Source organism: Bos indicus x Bos taurus, chromosome 11 (genome assembly GCF_003369695.1).
Source record: "Bos indicus x Bos taurus breed Angus x Brahman F1 hybrid chromosome 11, Bos_hybrid_MaternalHap_v2.0, whole genome shotgun sequence".
In the NCBI taxonomy this organism is placed as follows: domain Eukaryota; kingdom Metazoa; phylum Chordata; class Mammalia; order Artiodactyla; family Bovidae; genus Bos; species Bos indicus x Bos taurus.
In genome coordinates this window covers 4271503-4289126 of record NC_040086.1, presented here as the reverse complement: position 1 = coordinate 4289126, position 17624 = coordinate 4271503, and the positions used below count along the sequence as shown (strand labels likewise).

The window sequence follows — 17624 nt, the reverse complement described above, 5'->3', positions numbered from 1 at the left end:
CAGCACTTTAGTTCCTGCCGACTCTCTCCCACTCCGGCACCATAAAAAGTGAGCGCAGAGGCGTCACGTGACCGCGAGCAGGCGCGCCGCAGACCCACCCACCAAGAAACTGGAAGAAGCTGACAGTAGTTTCGGAGATTATGTCGAGGTCCAGCCTGGCGCAGGACCCTGGGAGCACAGCTGCATTGACTGTGTTAAAGCGGGCGTTAGATCTGGAGTCCGAGTCCCGGGGCCCGCAGGCTCTGGTGTGTTACCAGGAGGGGATCGATCTGCTCCTGCAGGTTCTGAAAGGTGAGCAGTGAGCCGGGGAGCCGAGACTGGAGGAAATGGAGTTGCAATCCGTCTTGCCTGAGTGGGAGTGAAAGAGTTAAAACGATTCCTTTCGCCGCGAGACAGCAGTGAAATACAGAAGATGGGGTATTCTACAGGACAGGTGGACTGGTTTCTTTTTATATCTTTATTAGATTGATGTCGTCAGTGAAAGAGAGGTTACTGTTCTAGAATTTTAAGAGGTAACTAGACGTAATAGTTAGAGAAGAAGAGAAGAGAAGAAGGAGAAGGCAATGGCACCCCACTCCAGTACTGTTGCCTGGAAAATCCCATGGACAGAGGAGCCTGATGGGCTGCAGTCCATGGGGTCGCGAAGAGTCGGATACGACTGAGCGACTTCACTTTCACTTTTCACTTTCATGCACTGGAGAAGGAAATGGCAACCCACTCTAGTGTTCTTGCCTGGAGAATCCCAGGGACCGGGAAGCCTGATGGGCTGCCGTCTATGGGGTCGCACAGAGTCGGACACGACTGAAGCGACTTAGCAGCAGCAGATGTAATAGTTGCCTTGAAGCGACTTGGGTTTGAAGGAACTGTATAAACATTTGGGGATCAATTTAGGAAGATTGTATATGGAACAAGTAGCAATAAAATTATTAACTTTGTTAGGTAGTATGGTATTTTTCAAACTCTTCTTAATTTTAGGGGTGAAGACTAACATGTTTGGAAAGGAATTATAATGTCTGAATTTGAACGTTGAAGCAAATATGACAAAATGCTATCAGTTTTTAAATCTAGGTGATAGATAATAAGATCATTACACCCTTTTCCTTATTTTTCTCATTAAACATTTTCATTATAAGTTTAAAAAACTAATACGGGCCTACTGTATAGCACGGGGAACTCTACTCAGTACTCTCTAATGACTTGCATGGGAGAAGAATTTTAAAAACAGTGGATATATGTGTGTGTGTAACTGATTCACTTTGCCGTACCCATGAAACCACCACGACAGTCTAAATCAGCTATGAAAGTATTAGTTGCTCAGTCATGTGGGATTTTTTGTGACCCCATGGACTGTGGCCTGCCAGGCTCCTCTGTCCATGGGGTTTTTCAGGCAAGAATACTAGAGTGGGTCTTCCTGACCCAGGGTTTGAGCCAGTGTTTCCTACATCTCCTGCATTGGCAGGTGGGTTCTTTATCACACTATACTCCAATTTAAGTTTTTTCATTAGAAATGGATATACTGAAATTTCGTGTGAGAAATGTATAGGATTGTGAGAGTTAAGACTTTCTGTTACATGGTCATTAGTGGTGTTGTTGTTCAGTCGTTCAGTCATCCAGTCGTGTCCGACTCTTTGTGACCCCATGGACTGCAGCATGCCAGGCCTCCCTGTCCCTCACCATCTCCCAAAGTTTGCTGAAGTTCATGTCCATTCCATCAGTTGATGCCATCCAGCCATCTCATCCTCTGATGCCCTCTTCTCCTTCTGCCCTCAATCTATCCCAGCATCAGGGACTTTTCCAATGAGTTGGCTGTCCAAGTCAGATGACCAATTCAGTGTTGTGAAGTAGCTCAGTCGTGTCCGACTCTTTGCGACCCCGTGGACTATAGCCTACCAGGCTCTTCCCTCCATGGGATTCTCCAGGCAAGAGTACTGGAGTGGGTTGCCATTTCCTTCTCCAGGGGCTCTTCCCAACCCAGGGATCAAACCCGGGTCTCCCGCATTGCAGGCACACGCTTTAACCTCTGAGCCACCAGGGAAGCCCCTAGAAGTACCCAAATAACCTTAACATCGAGCACAATCCCTTGCAGCTAATAAACATGTAATTATATATTAATTGACTTAAAATGAGCCCCTGCTCCCCATCCTCTTGCGTTTCCTGTCTGGCCTAAGATCTCCCCTCTATACCTCTCTGCCTGCATATTTCTGATATGTTTCAGAAGCTTTGAGACAGCAGAGGCTGGTCTTCAGTGTACAGTGCTTTTCTTAGAACTCTAAAACCCTACCTTGGGCAGGGACCATTTGATGACGGTGATAATAAGAGTAGCTATCATTTATAAGTCTTGAGTGGTAGGCAGTATTCAGAGCACATTAGAAGCATGATCCCAATTCGTCCTTACGGTTGCCCTATGAAGTATGAGGTGATGTTACCCTCATTTTAACAGCATAAAAAGCAAAGTTCACTTTCCAGTTCAGCCACCATTGGTAGAGTCACAACTGGACCCCAAGGCTTTAGCAGCTCTGCTCTGCTGACTCTCAGAAAGGGACATGGCATACAGTGGTGGACCCTGAAGCAGCAGAATCCCAGGAGTTCTGCTCCTGTGTGCTCCACTGATCCTGTGGTGGTTCAAGAGACAGTGACATGATCTTGAAGGTTAAGATATAAACGCAAATAACTGTACTGCAGGGAATAAGTGCCAAGAGCCATGGAAACAAATGCAATGAGGATTTAAACAGCCAGTGGTCATTTGGGGATGGAAAGGTGGGGCTTGCTTTCGATAGGGGTTTTGGAAGGTTAAGTAGAATTTAAGAAACTCAGCTAAAAGTGTTCCAGTTCTGTCTGTGCTGTTTTACTAAATAAATGGTTCAGTTCACTTTAGCATATACCTATAGAGGAAGAGGAGAAGTTTAAAGGTAGACTGATGGTTGGAGCATGCTGTGGATGGCCTTGACCGCCAGATTTTAACTCATTCCATTGACAAGGAGAAACTAAAGTTTCTGCAAAGGAGTGACAAAATTAAAGTTGCATTTCAGGGCCTGCCTCTCTTAGGCACATGTTTTTCTCCCAAATATTTGCATGACCTATTCTCTCTCCTCTTTCAGGTATTTATACAAATATCACCTTATTTGTGAGGCCATTCCCTGACCCCCAATGTGAAATTATAACCCCCATTCCAGGACTCTTTTATCCTTCTTCCTTGCTTTATTTAATAGCACTTTATCACAGTCTAACATATGTGTTTTACCAATTTACCTCTGTTGTTGTCTTTCCGCCCATTTGAATGATAGTGGGGAATTGTGTTTTGTTTTATTAACTGCTGTGTCTCCAGTGCTTAGAATAATGCCTGGCATGTGGTAAGTTCTCAGTAAATATTTCTTGAATAAATGAGTGAACAGGGCAAGAGAGTAGGAGAGACATGAACCTGAAGAGACTGAAGTCAAGCAGATCAATTAATGAGCTCCTGCAGGAGTCAAGATGAGAGGAGATGAGGGCCTGAATGAACCATGACCTGAATGACACCACTTACTAGGAAAGAGAGAGGACAGAGTGGACATCGAATTACTTGCATTGGCTCATTGATTAGATGTGGGAGTGAGTTTCCAATGGGACTTGGAGATGGCTATATGATGAAACCTGGAAGACAAAGTCATGTTTGAAGAATGGGTCAAACTGTGATTGAGGATAATGATTAAGAAAGAGGACAGGGGAAATAGCCTATGTTTATAGGCAGTAGCAAAGTAACAGTAGAGTTAAGAAAACAGGTGTTAGATAAAATCTAGTTCTAGAGGAAGCCGAGAGGGTAGTGTATAAAGAAATTAAGTAGATGATAATGATACTGACATTTACTATTTTCTGCATGCCAGTATCATAATTTGTTGTTGTTCAGATGCTAAGTCATGTCAACTCTTTGCAATTAGTTTTTCATAATTAGTCCTCTCCACAATTTTCTAGGGTGCTGTTACTCTTTCCGTGTTAGACAAGAAGATAAAAAGAGGTTGAATAACTGGCCAAGGTCACACAGCTAAAAGTGGCAAAGCAGGTTTTGTTTTTTAATTCTTTTTTGACTGTGCTGGGTCTTCGTTGCAGCATGGGTTCTCTAGTTGAGGCAGATGGGCTTAGTTGCCCCGTGGCACGTGGGATCTTAGTTCCCTGACCAGGGATTGAATCCAAGTACCCTGCTTTGGAAGGCGTATTCTTAACCTCTGGACCACCAAGGAAGTCCCCAAACATTATATTTTAGTTGGTTAATTTTGTTTTCTCACAACAGTATGGGTTAAGAATTCTGAAACTGCTTGATGTCTATATTGAACTTGAAAGTGAAAGTGTTAGTTGCTCAATTATGTCCGACTCTTTGCAACCCCATGAACTGTGGCCTACCAGGCTCCTCTGTCCATGGGATTCTCCAGGCAAGAATAACTGGAGTGGGTAGCCATTTCCTTCCCCAGGGGATCTTCCCTACCCAGGGATCTAACCAGGAACAAGCTAGTAAATATATTGTGGATAATGAAAGAAGTTACAGGTAAGGAAAGGAGGAAGGCTAGAATGAACCCTGTGGGATCAAAGTTAACATGAATTTGTGGGTTTTGATGCAGATGGACAGATACAGCAATAGAGATGTATGTATTAGTAAACCTCCATAGACTTTCTGCCTGTCTTGACAGAAAGGGTCTAGACTTTCCCCAAGCCACAGTGAACACACTTAGCACTCAGAATATGATCTCTTGATACCATTCTCCAATAAACAAACCAAAGTCTCTGGGAGAAATGGTTGATTTTGAGGCTGGAGCAAGAAAACTACGTTTTGCACCAAAATGTAAGGAAGTAGTCAAAAAATAATGGGGTACGTCAAAAGAACACAGGAGCCAGCACAAGGAGCTCTCAAAGCCAATGCTGATAATATTTAACCAGGAAAATGATGATAGTTTCCCAAAAGCCCAGGACCAGATGGCTTCACAAGAGAATTCTGTCAAACATTTAGAGAAGAGCTAATGCCTGTCCTTCTAAAACTCTTCCAAAAAATGCTTGCAGAGGAAGGAATGCTTCCAAACTCATTTTACGAGGCCACCATCACCCTGATACCAAAACCAGACAAAGACAACACAAAAAAAGAAAACTACAGGCCAATATCACTGATGAACATAGATGCAAAAATCCTCAACAAAATTTTAGCAAACACAATTCAGCAACACATCAAATAGTCCATACACCATCATCAAGTTGGGTTTATTCCAAGAATGCAAGGATTTTTCAATATATGCAAATCAGTCAATGTGGTATACCATATTAACAAATTGAAAGATAAAAAGCATATAATAATCTCAATGGGTGCAGAAAAAGCCTTTGACAAAATTCAGCACCCATTTATGATTAAAACTTTTCAAAAAATGGGCATGGAAGGAGCCTACCTCAACATAGTAAAGGCCATATATGATAAACCTATAGTAAACATTATTCTCAATGGTAAAAAACTGAAAGCATTCCCCCTAAGATCAGGGACAAGACAAGGGTGTCCACTTTCACCACTGTTATTCAACATAGTTACATTAATCAGAGAAGAAAAAGAAATAAAAGGAATCCAGATTGGAAAAGAAGAAGTAAAGCTCTCATTATTTGCAGATGATGTGACACTAAAGATAGTTCAGAAAATTATTAGAGCTAATCAGTGAATTTAGCAAAGATGCAGGATACAAAATCAATACGCCAAAATCACTTGCATTTCTATATACTAATATATACCAACAATGAAAAATCAGAAAGAGAAATTAAGCAACAATCCCATTCACCATTGCAACAAAAAGAATTAAATAGGAATAAACTTACCTAAGGAGACAAAAGAACTGTACACAGAAAATTATAAAACACTAAGGAAAGAAATCAAAGACTACATAAACAGATGGAGAAATATTCCATGTTCCTGGGTAGGAAGAATCAAGATTGTGAAAATGACTATACTACCAAATGCAATCTACAGATTCAATGCAATCCCTATCAAATTACCAATGGCATTTTTCACAGAACTAGAACAAAAAAATTTCACAATTCATATGGATACACAAAAGACCCCAAATAGCCAAAGCTGTCTTGAGAAAGAAGAATGGAGCTGGAAGAATCAACCTTCCCGACTTCAGATTATACTACAAAGCTACAGTCATCAAGACAGTATGGTACTGGCACAAAAACAGAAATACAGACAAATGGAGCAAGATCAAAAGCCCAGAAATAAACTCATGCACTTGTGGGTACCTTATTTTTGACAAAGGAGGCAAGAATATACAATGGGGCAAAGACAGGCTCTTCAACAAATGGTGCTGGGAAAACTGGACAGCTACAGGTAAAAGAATGAAATTAGAACACTTCCTAACACCATACACAAAGATAAATTCAAAATGGATTAAAGACCTAAATGTAAGACCAGAAACTATAAAACTCTTAGAGGAAAACATAGGCAGAACACTTGATGACATAAATCAAAGCAAGATCCTCTATGACCCACCTCCTAGAGTAACAGAAATAAACACAAAAGTAAACAAGTAGGAGCTGATTAAACTTAAAAGCTTTTGCACAGCAAAGGAAACTAAGCAAGGTGAAAAGACAACCCTCAGAATGGGAGAAAATAATAGCAAATGAAACAACTGACAAAGGATTAATTTCCGAAAAAGCAGCTCATACAACCCAATGCCAGAAAAACAACCCAATCAAAAAGAGGGAAAAAGACCTAAACAGACATTTCTCCAAAGAAGACATAAAGATGGCTAACAAACGCACATGAAAAGATGCTCAACACCACTCATTGTTAGGGAAATGCAAATCAAAACTACAATGAGATATCACCTCACACCAGTCAGAATGGCCATCATCAAAAAGTCTACAAACAATAAATGCTGGAGAGGGTGTGGAGAAAAAGGAACGCTCTTGCACTGTTGGTGGGAATGTAAATTGATACAGCCACTATGGAAGACAGTATGGAGATTCCTTTAAAAACTAGGAATAAAACCACTATATAATCCAGCAATCTCACTAGAAGGCATATACCCTGAGGAAACCAAAATTGAAAAAGACACATGTACCCTAATGTTCATTGCAGCACTATTTTAAATAGCTAGAACATGGAAGCAACCTAGATGTCCATCGACAGATGATTGGATAAAGAAGCTGTGGTAGATATACACAATGGAATATTACTACATTTTTATATTCACCATAAAAAGGAACACATTTGAGTAAGTTCTGATGAGGTGGATGAACCTAGAACCTATTATACACAGTGAAGTGAGTCAGAAAGAGAAAGATAAATATCATATTCTATGGCATATATACGGAATCTAGAAAAATGGCACTGAAGAATTTATTCACAGGGCAGCAGTGGAGAAACAGACAGAGAATAGACTTATGGACATGGGGAGGGGAGGAGAGGGTGAGATGCATGGAAAGAGTAACATGGAAACTTACATTACCATGTATAAAATAGATAGCCAACAGAAATTTGCTGTATGGCTCAGGAAACTCAGACGGGGGCTCTGTATCAATCTAGAGGGGAGGGATGGGGTGGGAGGTGGGAGGGAGGTTCAAAAGGGAGGGGACATATGTATACCTATGGCTGATTCATATTTAGGTTTGACAGAAAACAACAAAATTCTGTAAAGCAATTATCCTTCAATAAAAAAATAAATTAAAAAAAGGAAAATGATGATAGTTTTCAATTACAACCCATAAAGTAAAATCTCCATGAGTCCATATTGATATAAATTATTAGTAGAATAAATAAGTAGATGGGTGAGAAGGGACAGCTTTTTCTTACAGTGGAATTCCAGTTAATACATTAAGTAGAAATGATGGAAGTAGAAAATCACCATTTGGCAAATACTGCAGTAGTAATTGCTACAGGGAAAGGCCATCAATGGGACTTCCTTGGCAGTCCAATGGTTAAGATTTTGCCTTCCAATGCAGGGGGCTCAAGTTCAGTCCCTGGTCGGGCAGCTAAGATCCCACATGCTGCATGCCATGGCCAAAAAAAAAAAAAAGACCATCAGTGGGTCCTAAAATTAGTGGATGAAGAGTGAAGAGAGATAGGATATTTACCCACAAGATAGCTTTTTCATACAAAATAGAAAATAGTGACTTTCTAGTGGAGAAATCTGTAAACTCCACCGTAACCAAGTCATCAAAGTTGACATCTCCAGTAATAAGACATATTGACCTCATGTACCCACTGAGAAGGGCACAACACTTCTGTGATTTTCTTGCTAAAAATATGTATAACCTCAATCTTACCCTTAGAAAACAGTGGCAGCCCAAAATGAGACACATTCTGCAAAATAACTGTTTACTCTTCCTAAATGTCAAGGTCATAAAAGGCAGAAACATACTAAAGGAACTATTACAGACTGGAGAAGACTAAAGAGGCATAACCCCTAAATGCTATGTGGGATCCTAGACCAGAAAACTTTCTTTAGTGGGATATTTGTTGTTATTCAGTCACCCAGTTGTGTCCAACTCTTCAAGCCCATTGACTGCAGCATGCCAGGCCTCCCTGTTCCTCACCATCTCCCAAAATTTGCCCAAGTTAATGTCCATTGCATCAGTGATGCCATCCATCCATCTCATCCTCTTGACACCCTCTTCTCCTGCCCTCAATCTTTCCTAGCATCAGGGACTTTTCCAATGAATTGGCTGTTTGCATCAGATGACCAAGTAGAGCTTCAGCATCAGTCCTTCCAATGAATATTCAGGGTTGGTTTCCCTTAAGATTGGCTGATTTTATTTCCTTGCTGTCCAGGGGACTTTCAGGAGTCTTCTCCAGCACCACAGTTCAAAGGCATCAGTTCTTTGGCATTCTGCTTTCTTTACAGTCTAGCTCTCACATCCATACATGACCACTGGGAAGACCATAGCCTTGACTATACGGACCTTTGTCAGCAAAGTAATGTCTCTGCTTTTTAGCACACTGTATAGGTTTGTCATAGCTTTCCTGTCAAGAAACAATCGTCTTCTGACCTCATGACTGTAGTCACCATGTGCAGTGATTTTAGAGCTCAAGAAGAGGAAATCTGTCACTACTTCCACCTTTTCCCCTTCCATTTGTCATGAAGTAATGGGGCTGGATGCCATGATCTTAGTTCTTTTAGAAGTTACTCTCCTCCTTCACCCTCATTAAGAGGCTCTCTAGTTCCTCTTCACTTTCTGCCATTAGAGTGGTATCATCCACATATCTAAGGTTGTTGATGTTTTTCCCGCCTATCTTGATTCCAGCTTGTAGCTCATCCAACCCAGCATTTCTCATGATGTGCTCAGCAGCGTATAGGTTAAACAAAAAGGGTGACAGCAGACAGCCCTGTCATACTCCTTTCTCAATCTTGAACCGATCAGTTGTTCCATACAGGCTTCTAACTGTTGCTTCTTGACCTGCACACAGGTTTCTCAGGAGACAGGTAAGATGGTCTGGTATTCCCATCTCTTTAAGAGCTTTCCATAGTTTGTTATCATCCACACTATGTGGATGATAAAGTCAAAGGCTTTAGCATAGTTGATGAAATAGAGGTAGATGTTTTTCTGGAATTCCATTGCTTTCTCTAAGATCCAGCAAATGTTGGCAATTTGATCTCTGGTTCCTCTTCCTTTTCTAGACCCAGCTTGTTCATCTGGAACTTCTTGGTTCACATAATGCTGAAGTTTAATATGCAAGATTTTAAGAATGACCTTACTAGCATGGGAGATGAGTGCAATTATCCAACTGTTATCCGACTGTTAGCTCATTCTTTAGTACTGCCCTTCTTGGGAATTGGGATGAGGATTGACCTTTTCCAGTCCTGTGGCCACTGCTGAGTCTTCCAGATTTGCTGACATACCGACAGCAACACCTTGAGGGCATCATCCTTTGGGGTTTTGTTTGAATAGTTCTACTGTAATTCCAGGTGGTGCTAGTGGTAAAGAAGCCACCTGCCAGTGCAGGAGATGTAAGAGATGTAGGATCGATCCCTGGGTCGGGAAGATCTCCTGGAGAGGGGTATGGCAACCCACTCCAGTATTCCTGCCTGGAGAATCCCATGTACAGAGGAGCCTGGCAGGCTACAGTTATGGAGTCTCACAACTGAAGTGAGTGAGCACTGGAATTCCATCACATCCACTAGCTTTATTAACAGCAGTGAGTCCTAAAGCCCACTTGACTTCAAACTCCAGAATGTGTGGCTCTGGGTGACTGACCACATCATCAGAGTAATCTGGTTCATTAAGACCTTTTTTGTACAGTTCTCCTGTGTATTCTTTCCATCTCTTCTTGATCTCTTCAGCGTCTACTAGGTCTTAATTGTTTCTGTACTTTATTGTGCCCACCTTTGGGTGAAACGTTCCCTTGATATTTCCAATTTTACATCCAACTCGACGCAGAGTTCCAGAGAATAGCACAGAGAGACAAGAAGGCCTTCTTCAATGAACAGTACATAAAACTAGAAGAAAACAACAAAAGGGAAAGACTAGAGATCTCAGGAAAGTTGGACATATCAAGGGAATATTGCACCCAAAGATGGGCAGGCACAACAAAGGACAATAAAGTGGACAATTAATGAAATACCAGTAAGGTGTGTAGATGAGCTGCTAGTGTTGTATGAATGTTCACGTGCTTGCTCTGATAATTGTACTGTAGTTGTGTAATATGTTAATATAGGGGAATCCGGATGAAGGGAGTCTCTGCCATGTTCCTAGCTTTTCCATAAATATACAATTAATTCAAAATAAAATATTTTTAAAAACAGAGTTTAAAAATGAAATTAAAGTGAAAAGTGAAAGCAGTATTAAAAGGGAGGGAGGAAGGAAGGGACCAGAAGTAATTTGTTAACTGGTTGGAGGTGGGGCTTGGGATAAGCTTTTATTGATACTGTATACTCAAAAATACCTTTGATTTTTGGGATGGCTGGGAAAATGAGTCAACGTAAGCTGTAAAGGGGAAGTCTAGAATAGAGACTGGTTTTGTGGAAGAAAGATGTTGTTTGCTATCTTTTGATTATGCTAAGATTTCAAACTTATGGGTAATTGGAACAAAATAGTGCTCATAGTCAGTGACATGTAATAAGCCACCTTTGTTTCCACACTGGATTGAGTGTCCCCAGCTATCAGTCACAGTGTCAGAGTCCCCACTTCTAAATAAAGGGCTTCCAATGCTCAGTGAAAAGGTGGAGGTCGTACAGGATCAAGCTAAACTGGGACCTATTATTTGTGTATTTTAGGACCATGGCAAACCATGCCAAAGGACAGGAAATCCATGGAAAACTTAGGAAACACTGCCTATACCAAAGAGAAAGCCTGTTTGGAATCTTGAGAGTCTATTTTTTAATTTGTAGGCACCAAAGATGAAACAAAGAAGCGTAATCTCAGAAAAATAATTTCTGACCACATGGATAGAGCAGAACACTTAAAGAAACGCTTGGACCAAGAAAAAGAAGGTAAGGAGGCTGTTTTGGAGAGTGTGTGCCTGAGCCCTTGTGACAAAGCCTGTCTCACCCAGTGTTCCTGGCTGTGCCCTTTGGAGCTCAGTGTGGTCTGGACTGTTTACCCTTGGGAGCTTACAGGTCTCTTCTGCATTTCCAGTTCTTAACTTTTTTTTTAATATTTATTTATTTGGCTACATTGGCTCTTAGTTGCATCACTAAAAAAAGGACAGGGTCTTTTTTTTTTTTTTGGTTGCAGTGTATGGGATCTAGTTCCCTAACCAGGGGTCAAACCCAGAGCCCTGCACTGGGATCTCAGAGTCTTAGCCACTAGACCACAAGGGAAGCCCCTTTGCCCTGTTTTGTTTTGTTTTCTGCTCAGGGGAAGGTGGCAGTCAGATTCTCCTCCTGAGAATTTGAGGACAGCTCTACATACTGCAGAACTTTGCACGCCATTTTAAGGAATTCATGATCCCCATGAAGCAGAGCAATACTGAACGTAAAGCCTATATTTTATTTGTATCTCCATTTATAAAATGACCAAAATATTAAAGTAGCTCAAGAAATGTCCAGGGCTGCTTTGCGATTTTTGTCTTCAATCAGAACGTTTGAGGAGTTAGGTATTCTTAATGATGAAAGATGCAGAAGGTATGGTTCCCTATTTATAATTGGTTCTCTGGGGGCTCCCCAGGTGGCGCAGTGGTAAAGAATCAGCCTACCAATACAGGAGACACGGGTTTGATCGCTGGGTGGGGAAGATCCCCTGGAGGAGGATATGACAACCCACTCCAGTATTCTTGCCTGGGAAATCCCATGGACAGAGGAGCCTGGTGGGCTGTAGTCCATGGGGTCATAGAGTCAGACATGACTGAGACTCACAGTGATGAGAGATGCAGGAGGTATGGTTAGTTCACTACTTTTTGAGCATCCAGTTTACAGACATACAGACACAAATGGCCGTTGCCACCTGACATTCACAGCTGCTGCATCCTACAGTCAAAGGAACTGCTGTCCTCAAAAAAAAAAAAAAAAAAACAATGTCCCCCAGCCCTCAGCTCCTGTTTACTCCTGCCCTCTGCACGCCTCTTCCTGGTATTCTGTACTATCCCAAACCCTGGCTACCCAGATTAACCTGGCTAGCTGGCTACTTTGTTGAGGAGTAATAAAATTGTTTACTTCATCCCAAATTGAAACCTGCAATGCAGTTTCCCTCTGAAATCTGAAGGAAATAGAGTACCATCAACTTTGTGGCTTAAATACACTGGCTAAAACTAACCTGTGTGACTAGCTTGGCTTCAAAACTGATGCACAGTTTGTAACATTTTATGTTTTGAAATATTAGGAAGACAATCCAAACCACTGATTTTCAAACAAAGTTTAAAAGTGCAACCACCGTATAAATCAAGAACTACCATTAAGGATCATATTTAAAAAAAAACAAACCTTAAAGGTCTTTGATAACTTATTCAATAATTATTCATTTTGAATGAACAAAAACAATAGAACTCCCCTGCTGACCCTATGGCATTCTAGTCTTTGGCTTGGATTATTAAGAAGTACTATAAGTTTTTGCTTAACACACTCTCTACAAGTTCTAAGACTCCTAGATTCCATATTATATTGCATTTATTTATTTAATGTGTGCGTAGTAACTCACTCATGTCTGACTCTTTGTGACCCTTTGGACTGTAGCCCACGAGGCTCCTCCGTCCATGGGATTTTTCAGGCAAGAATACTGAAATGAGTTGAATACTGGAATTCTCTAGGGAATCTTCCCAACACAAGGATCAAACCTGCATCTCCTGCATCGCAGGTGGATTCTTTACTGCTGAGCCATTGGGGAAACCATATATGTAATACCTCAGCTATTAAATTGCAAGACATAAAAAGACTTAAATCTGAAGAGAAAGACCAGTTGCCCACTCAATCAAAGCTTATGATTCTACTCATGGTGACAAAAATATTAGATATCTTTATATACAGTAGGTTCTTTCTTGAATAAACTGTCTGGTTCTGTAGGATTTAGCTCAAGAACCTATTCCAAGAAATCTCTGGACTTTCCCACTTGCCTGGCCTCCATGAAGGCGAAACTCATTGAATGGTTTGCCTTATAACCTCTGTGTGTGTAGCATCCGGCAATGTGTCTGGTATAGATTGAGCATTCAAAAATGCTCGCTGAGTGCATGAGTTTAAAAACATTAACTTGTATGTGCTCCTCACTGTTTATAGTATGTATAAAAAGAAAACAAGTAGTCACTGGTTTTATTACAGAAACTTCTGTTTTGTAGCTGGAAAATATCACAAGCAAATTAAGATAGAAGAGAATGCAACAGGTTTCAGCTATGAGTCCCTTTTTCAAGAATACCTGAGTGAAACAGTTACAGAAGTTTGGATAGAAGATCCTTATATTAGACACACACATCAGGTAGGTGAAATGTACTCACACAGGATGAAATAGTCATTATTTAACATGTACGAGTAATAACCCATCCTAATGTCTTTCAGCTGTATAACTTCCTTCGATTTTGTGAGATGCTGGTTAAGAGGCCATGTAAAGTAAAAACTATTCATCTTCTCACCTCTCTGGATGAAGTAGGTACCTGAAAGCATTTTCTCTTTCTTAACATCATGGACTTCACTCAGTTGTAAGATGTAGTTCAAGGCAAACTTGGATGTAATGCTTCAACCAGAGCTCTTTCATTGGAAATGAACTTGCTATCTTCATGCTCAGTCGCTCAGTTGTGTCTGACTCTTTGCGGCCCCATGGACTATAGCCCACCAGGGTCCTCTGTCCATGGGATTCTCCAGGCAAGAATACTGAGAGTGGGTTGCCATTTCCTCCTCCAGGAGGTGTTCCCGACCCAGGGATCAAACCCGCGTCTCTAGCGTCTCCTGCATTGGCAGGTGGACTCTTTATTCCTGAGCCATCTGGGATTAGGCATAAAATACATTGGAGAAAACGCTGTTGATTTTAGTATGTTGTACCTTGCATTTGGCCACTTAGCTAAGCTCTCTATTCAAATAGTTTGTGAGTTTAGTTTCTTGGATGTTCTATGAGTCAATCACTCTGTCTTCAGTATTGATAGTTTCTATCATGATTTTGATTTAAATAGGGATAATTCTAAACAATTCATATTTCCAGGATTAATTTGAGAAGAAAGCCTCATCTGAATAAACAGCACCGTTAAAATACATCTTAGGAGATGGCACCAAGTTGTGTTATGTTCACATTAGGAAAAAAAATGATTATTTTGATAAAAACAGTTGCTCTTAAACTACTTCATCTTCTTTGGTTGCTTCTTTGCAGTAATGGACAGTAAAACTAGTGTAGAATATTTACATTTTAAGATATACATTGCATGGGCTTTCTAGGTGGTTCAGAGGTAAAGAATCTACCTGCCAGTGACACAGCTGTGCAACTGAACACACACTGCATCGCTTAGGAATAATTTAAAATATTAATAACTGAGTAAAAAAAAATTTTTTTCCTATTGACAGGGCACTGGGAAAGATCAGCATAGTGGCCTAGAAGAAATAAAACAGTCGCTCAGGAATCACGGAGTGAGTTTGGAATTAGAATATTCTTCTTCAATACATGACCGAGAAATTAGGTTAGTATATAGTAATACTTTAATTTTTATGCAGTTGAAAAATACTTATTTTTATTTCTCACAAATTATATATAATTACATATACTATTCCACTTAAATATTAAAAATTTAAATAAAGCTTAATTTTAGTATTTTTCACTTTTGAAGAAAAAATCTGGCTAATTGTGTCCTCTGTGTGAGTTTCCTGTTTCCTAATGGAATAAAATTTACATGTTCTGTGTCATCTGAGCAAAGGAAGTACTTTTCTATCCAATTATACATACAGTATTATGACATTGGGATAATTTCCTTTTGGGGTGATAGTGGTATTTATTTAATTTGGCTTTACTTCTTATAGTTTATTAAATTTTCTAGCAGGCATGACAGGATGCTGTGTTGTGCCCATCAGGGCTTCCTCTGCCCTGGCACATCCCCACCTCTAGGCACGGGAGTCCCTGAAACATCACCAGTCTGCCTGAGTACACTTGGAAGCCACTTGTTAACAGAACAGGGAAGCTTTCTCAGGAAGATGAAATTCATGAGGAAGGTTTAATTGAATTGTTAAAATCTTTTATCAGCTAATGGTTGTTTTGTTTCATTGTAGACACAGCCCATAGGTAAACCCAGGTTTGGTTCAACTCGCCACTGCAAGAAGTGATTTTATTTGTTAGGGGGAGATTTAGCTGACACTTCATACAACTTTGATCATTGTCTGACCTAAATGTCTGGAGTGTAATACTATATAACTAATTTCAATAGGTTCAACAATGGATGGATAATTAAGATCGGAAGGGGACTTGATTATTTTAAGAAACCACAGGTAGGATATAGTCTCATGTGTGACTGTGTAGCATTCTTTAAAAAGTGGCTTTGATCATTTTTGTTAAAAAAAACTCTTCTCTTCTCTTTTTAGAGTCGTTTTTCCCTTGGATATTGTGATTTTGACTTAAGACCATGTCATGAAACAACAGTGGACATTTTTCATAATAAGCACACAAAAAAAATATGATGGATAGTAGCCTAATTTACATATATATTTCTACTTTAAATGAATGTTGGGTTTTTTTTTTAACTGTGGACAGATCATTCCTATAATGTATGAATTTAACAATAAATTTTTATATTTTACTAATGTATGGATTCCTTGTTCAGTTGTGTGACCAATCCTGAATTCACTTTTATCAATAGGTTACTCAGAGTACTTAGTGTTTCAAGTATAGTTAGTTGAAACATTTCCCCAGATTTTCTCTTGTTTGGATGTTGATGAATGAATCAAGACCTTAGCCACTGGACCACCCAGGAAGTCCCTAAAATTATGTGTCTTCAGCAGATATTTACCTAAATTCAGTTATCCTCTATTACTTAACTCCTTATAAAGGCAAATCAAGCCTTTTAGTAATACCAGATGCATTTTGTAGCTCACTTAACCTTGACTGCAACATCTGTAAAGCTCTGCAGCTTAGCATCAATTGTCCTGGGAAAGCCTATCCATAGACATGCCAGTTGACTGGTTGGGGACAGACTAGGTCTCATGGGGATCAGCTGGGAGAGGGGATACTGCTAGAGGCAGTGGGCAGACCAGAAGCTTGAAGAATAAGCTAAGCTAAAGTCTGTAGAGGGAAATAGAAGTCCTGGTGTTGGAGAGTGCCCTTCTGAACATCACATCTGGAAAAGCTTGAAGATTTCAAATCAAGAGTGAATAGTGTGGAGGGACAAAGCCAGGTAGAGGTCATAGGAACAGAGTTGGGCAGAGTAGTCTGGGGTTGGGGGGGACCCTGAAACCCCTCTGTTAAGGGTTGATTGTGCACACACATAACCCCTAGAAATTCACGTTTAAATCCCAATCCCTGGTACCTCGGAATGTAACCATATTTGGAAATAAGGTCTTCAAAGAAATAAGTTCTGTCTGTAGGTGACCCTAATCCAGTATGATGGGTGTCCTTATAAAAAGTGGATATCCTGATCTAGATATGCACAGAGGAGAGACTACGTGAAGTCATAGCAAGATGCCACCACCTGCAAGCGAAGGAGATGGGCCTCAGAAGAAACCAAACCTGCTGTCACCTTGACTTTGGATTGAATAAATGACCGCTGTTTTAGCCACCAAGTTTTGGAGTGGTTTGGTATGTAGCAACAGATCGCTGATACAACCTGACTACTCTCCTCCCTGCTCCACATGGCACGGCTGCCTTTGCATTCCTCAGGGCTCAAAGTCAATATCAGGTCCCCGATGGCTCCAAGTGGGGATCCCGTATTGTCTAACTGCCTGGACTTTTCTTTTTCTTTTTTTTTTATATTTTATTTTTTTAACTTTACAATATTGTATTGGTTTTGCCGTATATCAACATGAATCCGATACTTTTCTCATTTTGTAAGCATTTACGGGTTTGTCTACTTTCCCTATTTTAAACAATTTAAGTCTTGACCTATTAATGGGTCATAAAGTTAATTTTTAAGATGAAATAAAAGTGAATATAAAATATCAGCTAAGTGAGTAGTAAAGGGTAAGCATCGTATTGTGAAACAGACAACATACGTGTATGCTGGTGCACAACATAAGACATTTTTTACTCTAGTTTTTAGAGTTTGAAAATCACTGCATTAAATTGTCATTTCC

The 17624-nt window shown here is 40.3% G+C and overlaps 1 protein-coding gene across 2 annotated transcripts; it reads left to right on the top strand.

The window, feature by feature from the left end:
- Positions 1-54: 54 nt before the first annotated feature.
- MITD1 (microtubule interacting and trafficking domain containing 1) lies at positions 55-16141 on the top strand. 2 transcript variants are annotated; one of them, XM_027554679.1, is made up of 7 exons: positions 55-291; positions 11331-11432; positions 13706-13842; positions 13923-14009; positions 14916-15028; positions 15767-15827; positions 15921-16141. In XM_027554679.1, the coding sequence occupies exons 1-7, from the start codon at positions 141-143 to the stop codon at positions 16014-16016; spliced, it is 747 nt and encodes a 248-aa protein (XP_027410480.1). In that variant the 5' UTR covers positions 55-140; the 3' UTR covers positions 16017-16141. The 2 variants fall into 2 exon arrangements, with proteins under 2 accessions (XP_027410480.1, XP_027410481.1); XM_027554680.1 differs by having other exon boundaries at positions 122-433.
- Positions 16142-17624: the final 1483 nt, after the last annotated feature.

What these genes read in the sequence shown, in the direction of transcription:
- MITD1 (XM_027554679.1), top strand. Translation starts at nt 141, where the DNA reads ATGTCGAGGTCCAGCCTGGCGCAGGACCCTGGGAGCACAGCTGCATTG. An exon ending in GCTCCTGCAGGTTCTGAAAG is followed by an intron (nt 292 to 11,330) that starts GTGAGCAGTGAG and finishes TTTAATTTGTAG; the next exon opens with GCACCAAAGATGAAACAAAG. An exon ending in CTTGGACCAAGAAAAAGAAG is followed by an intron (nt 11,433 to 13,705) that starts GTAAGGAGGCTG and finishes TCTGTTTTGTAG; the next exon opens with CTGGAAAATATCACAAGCAA.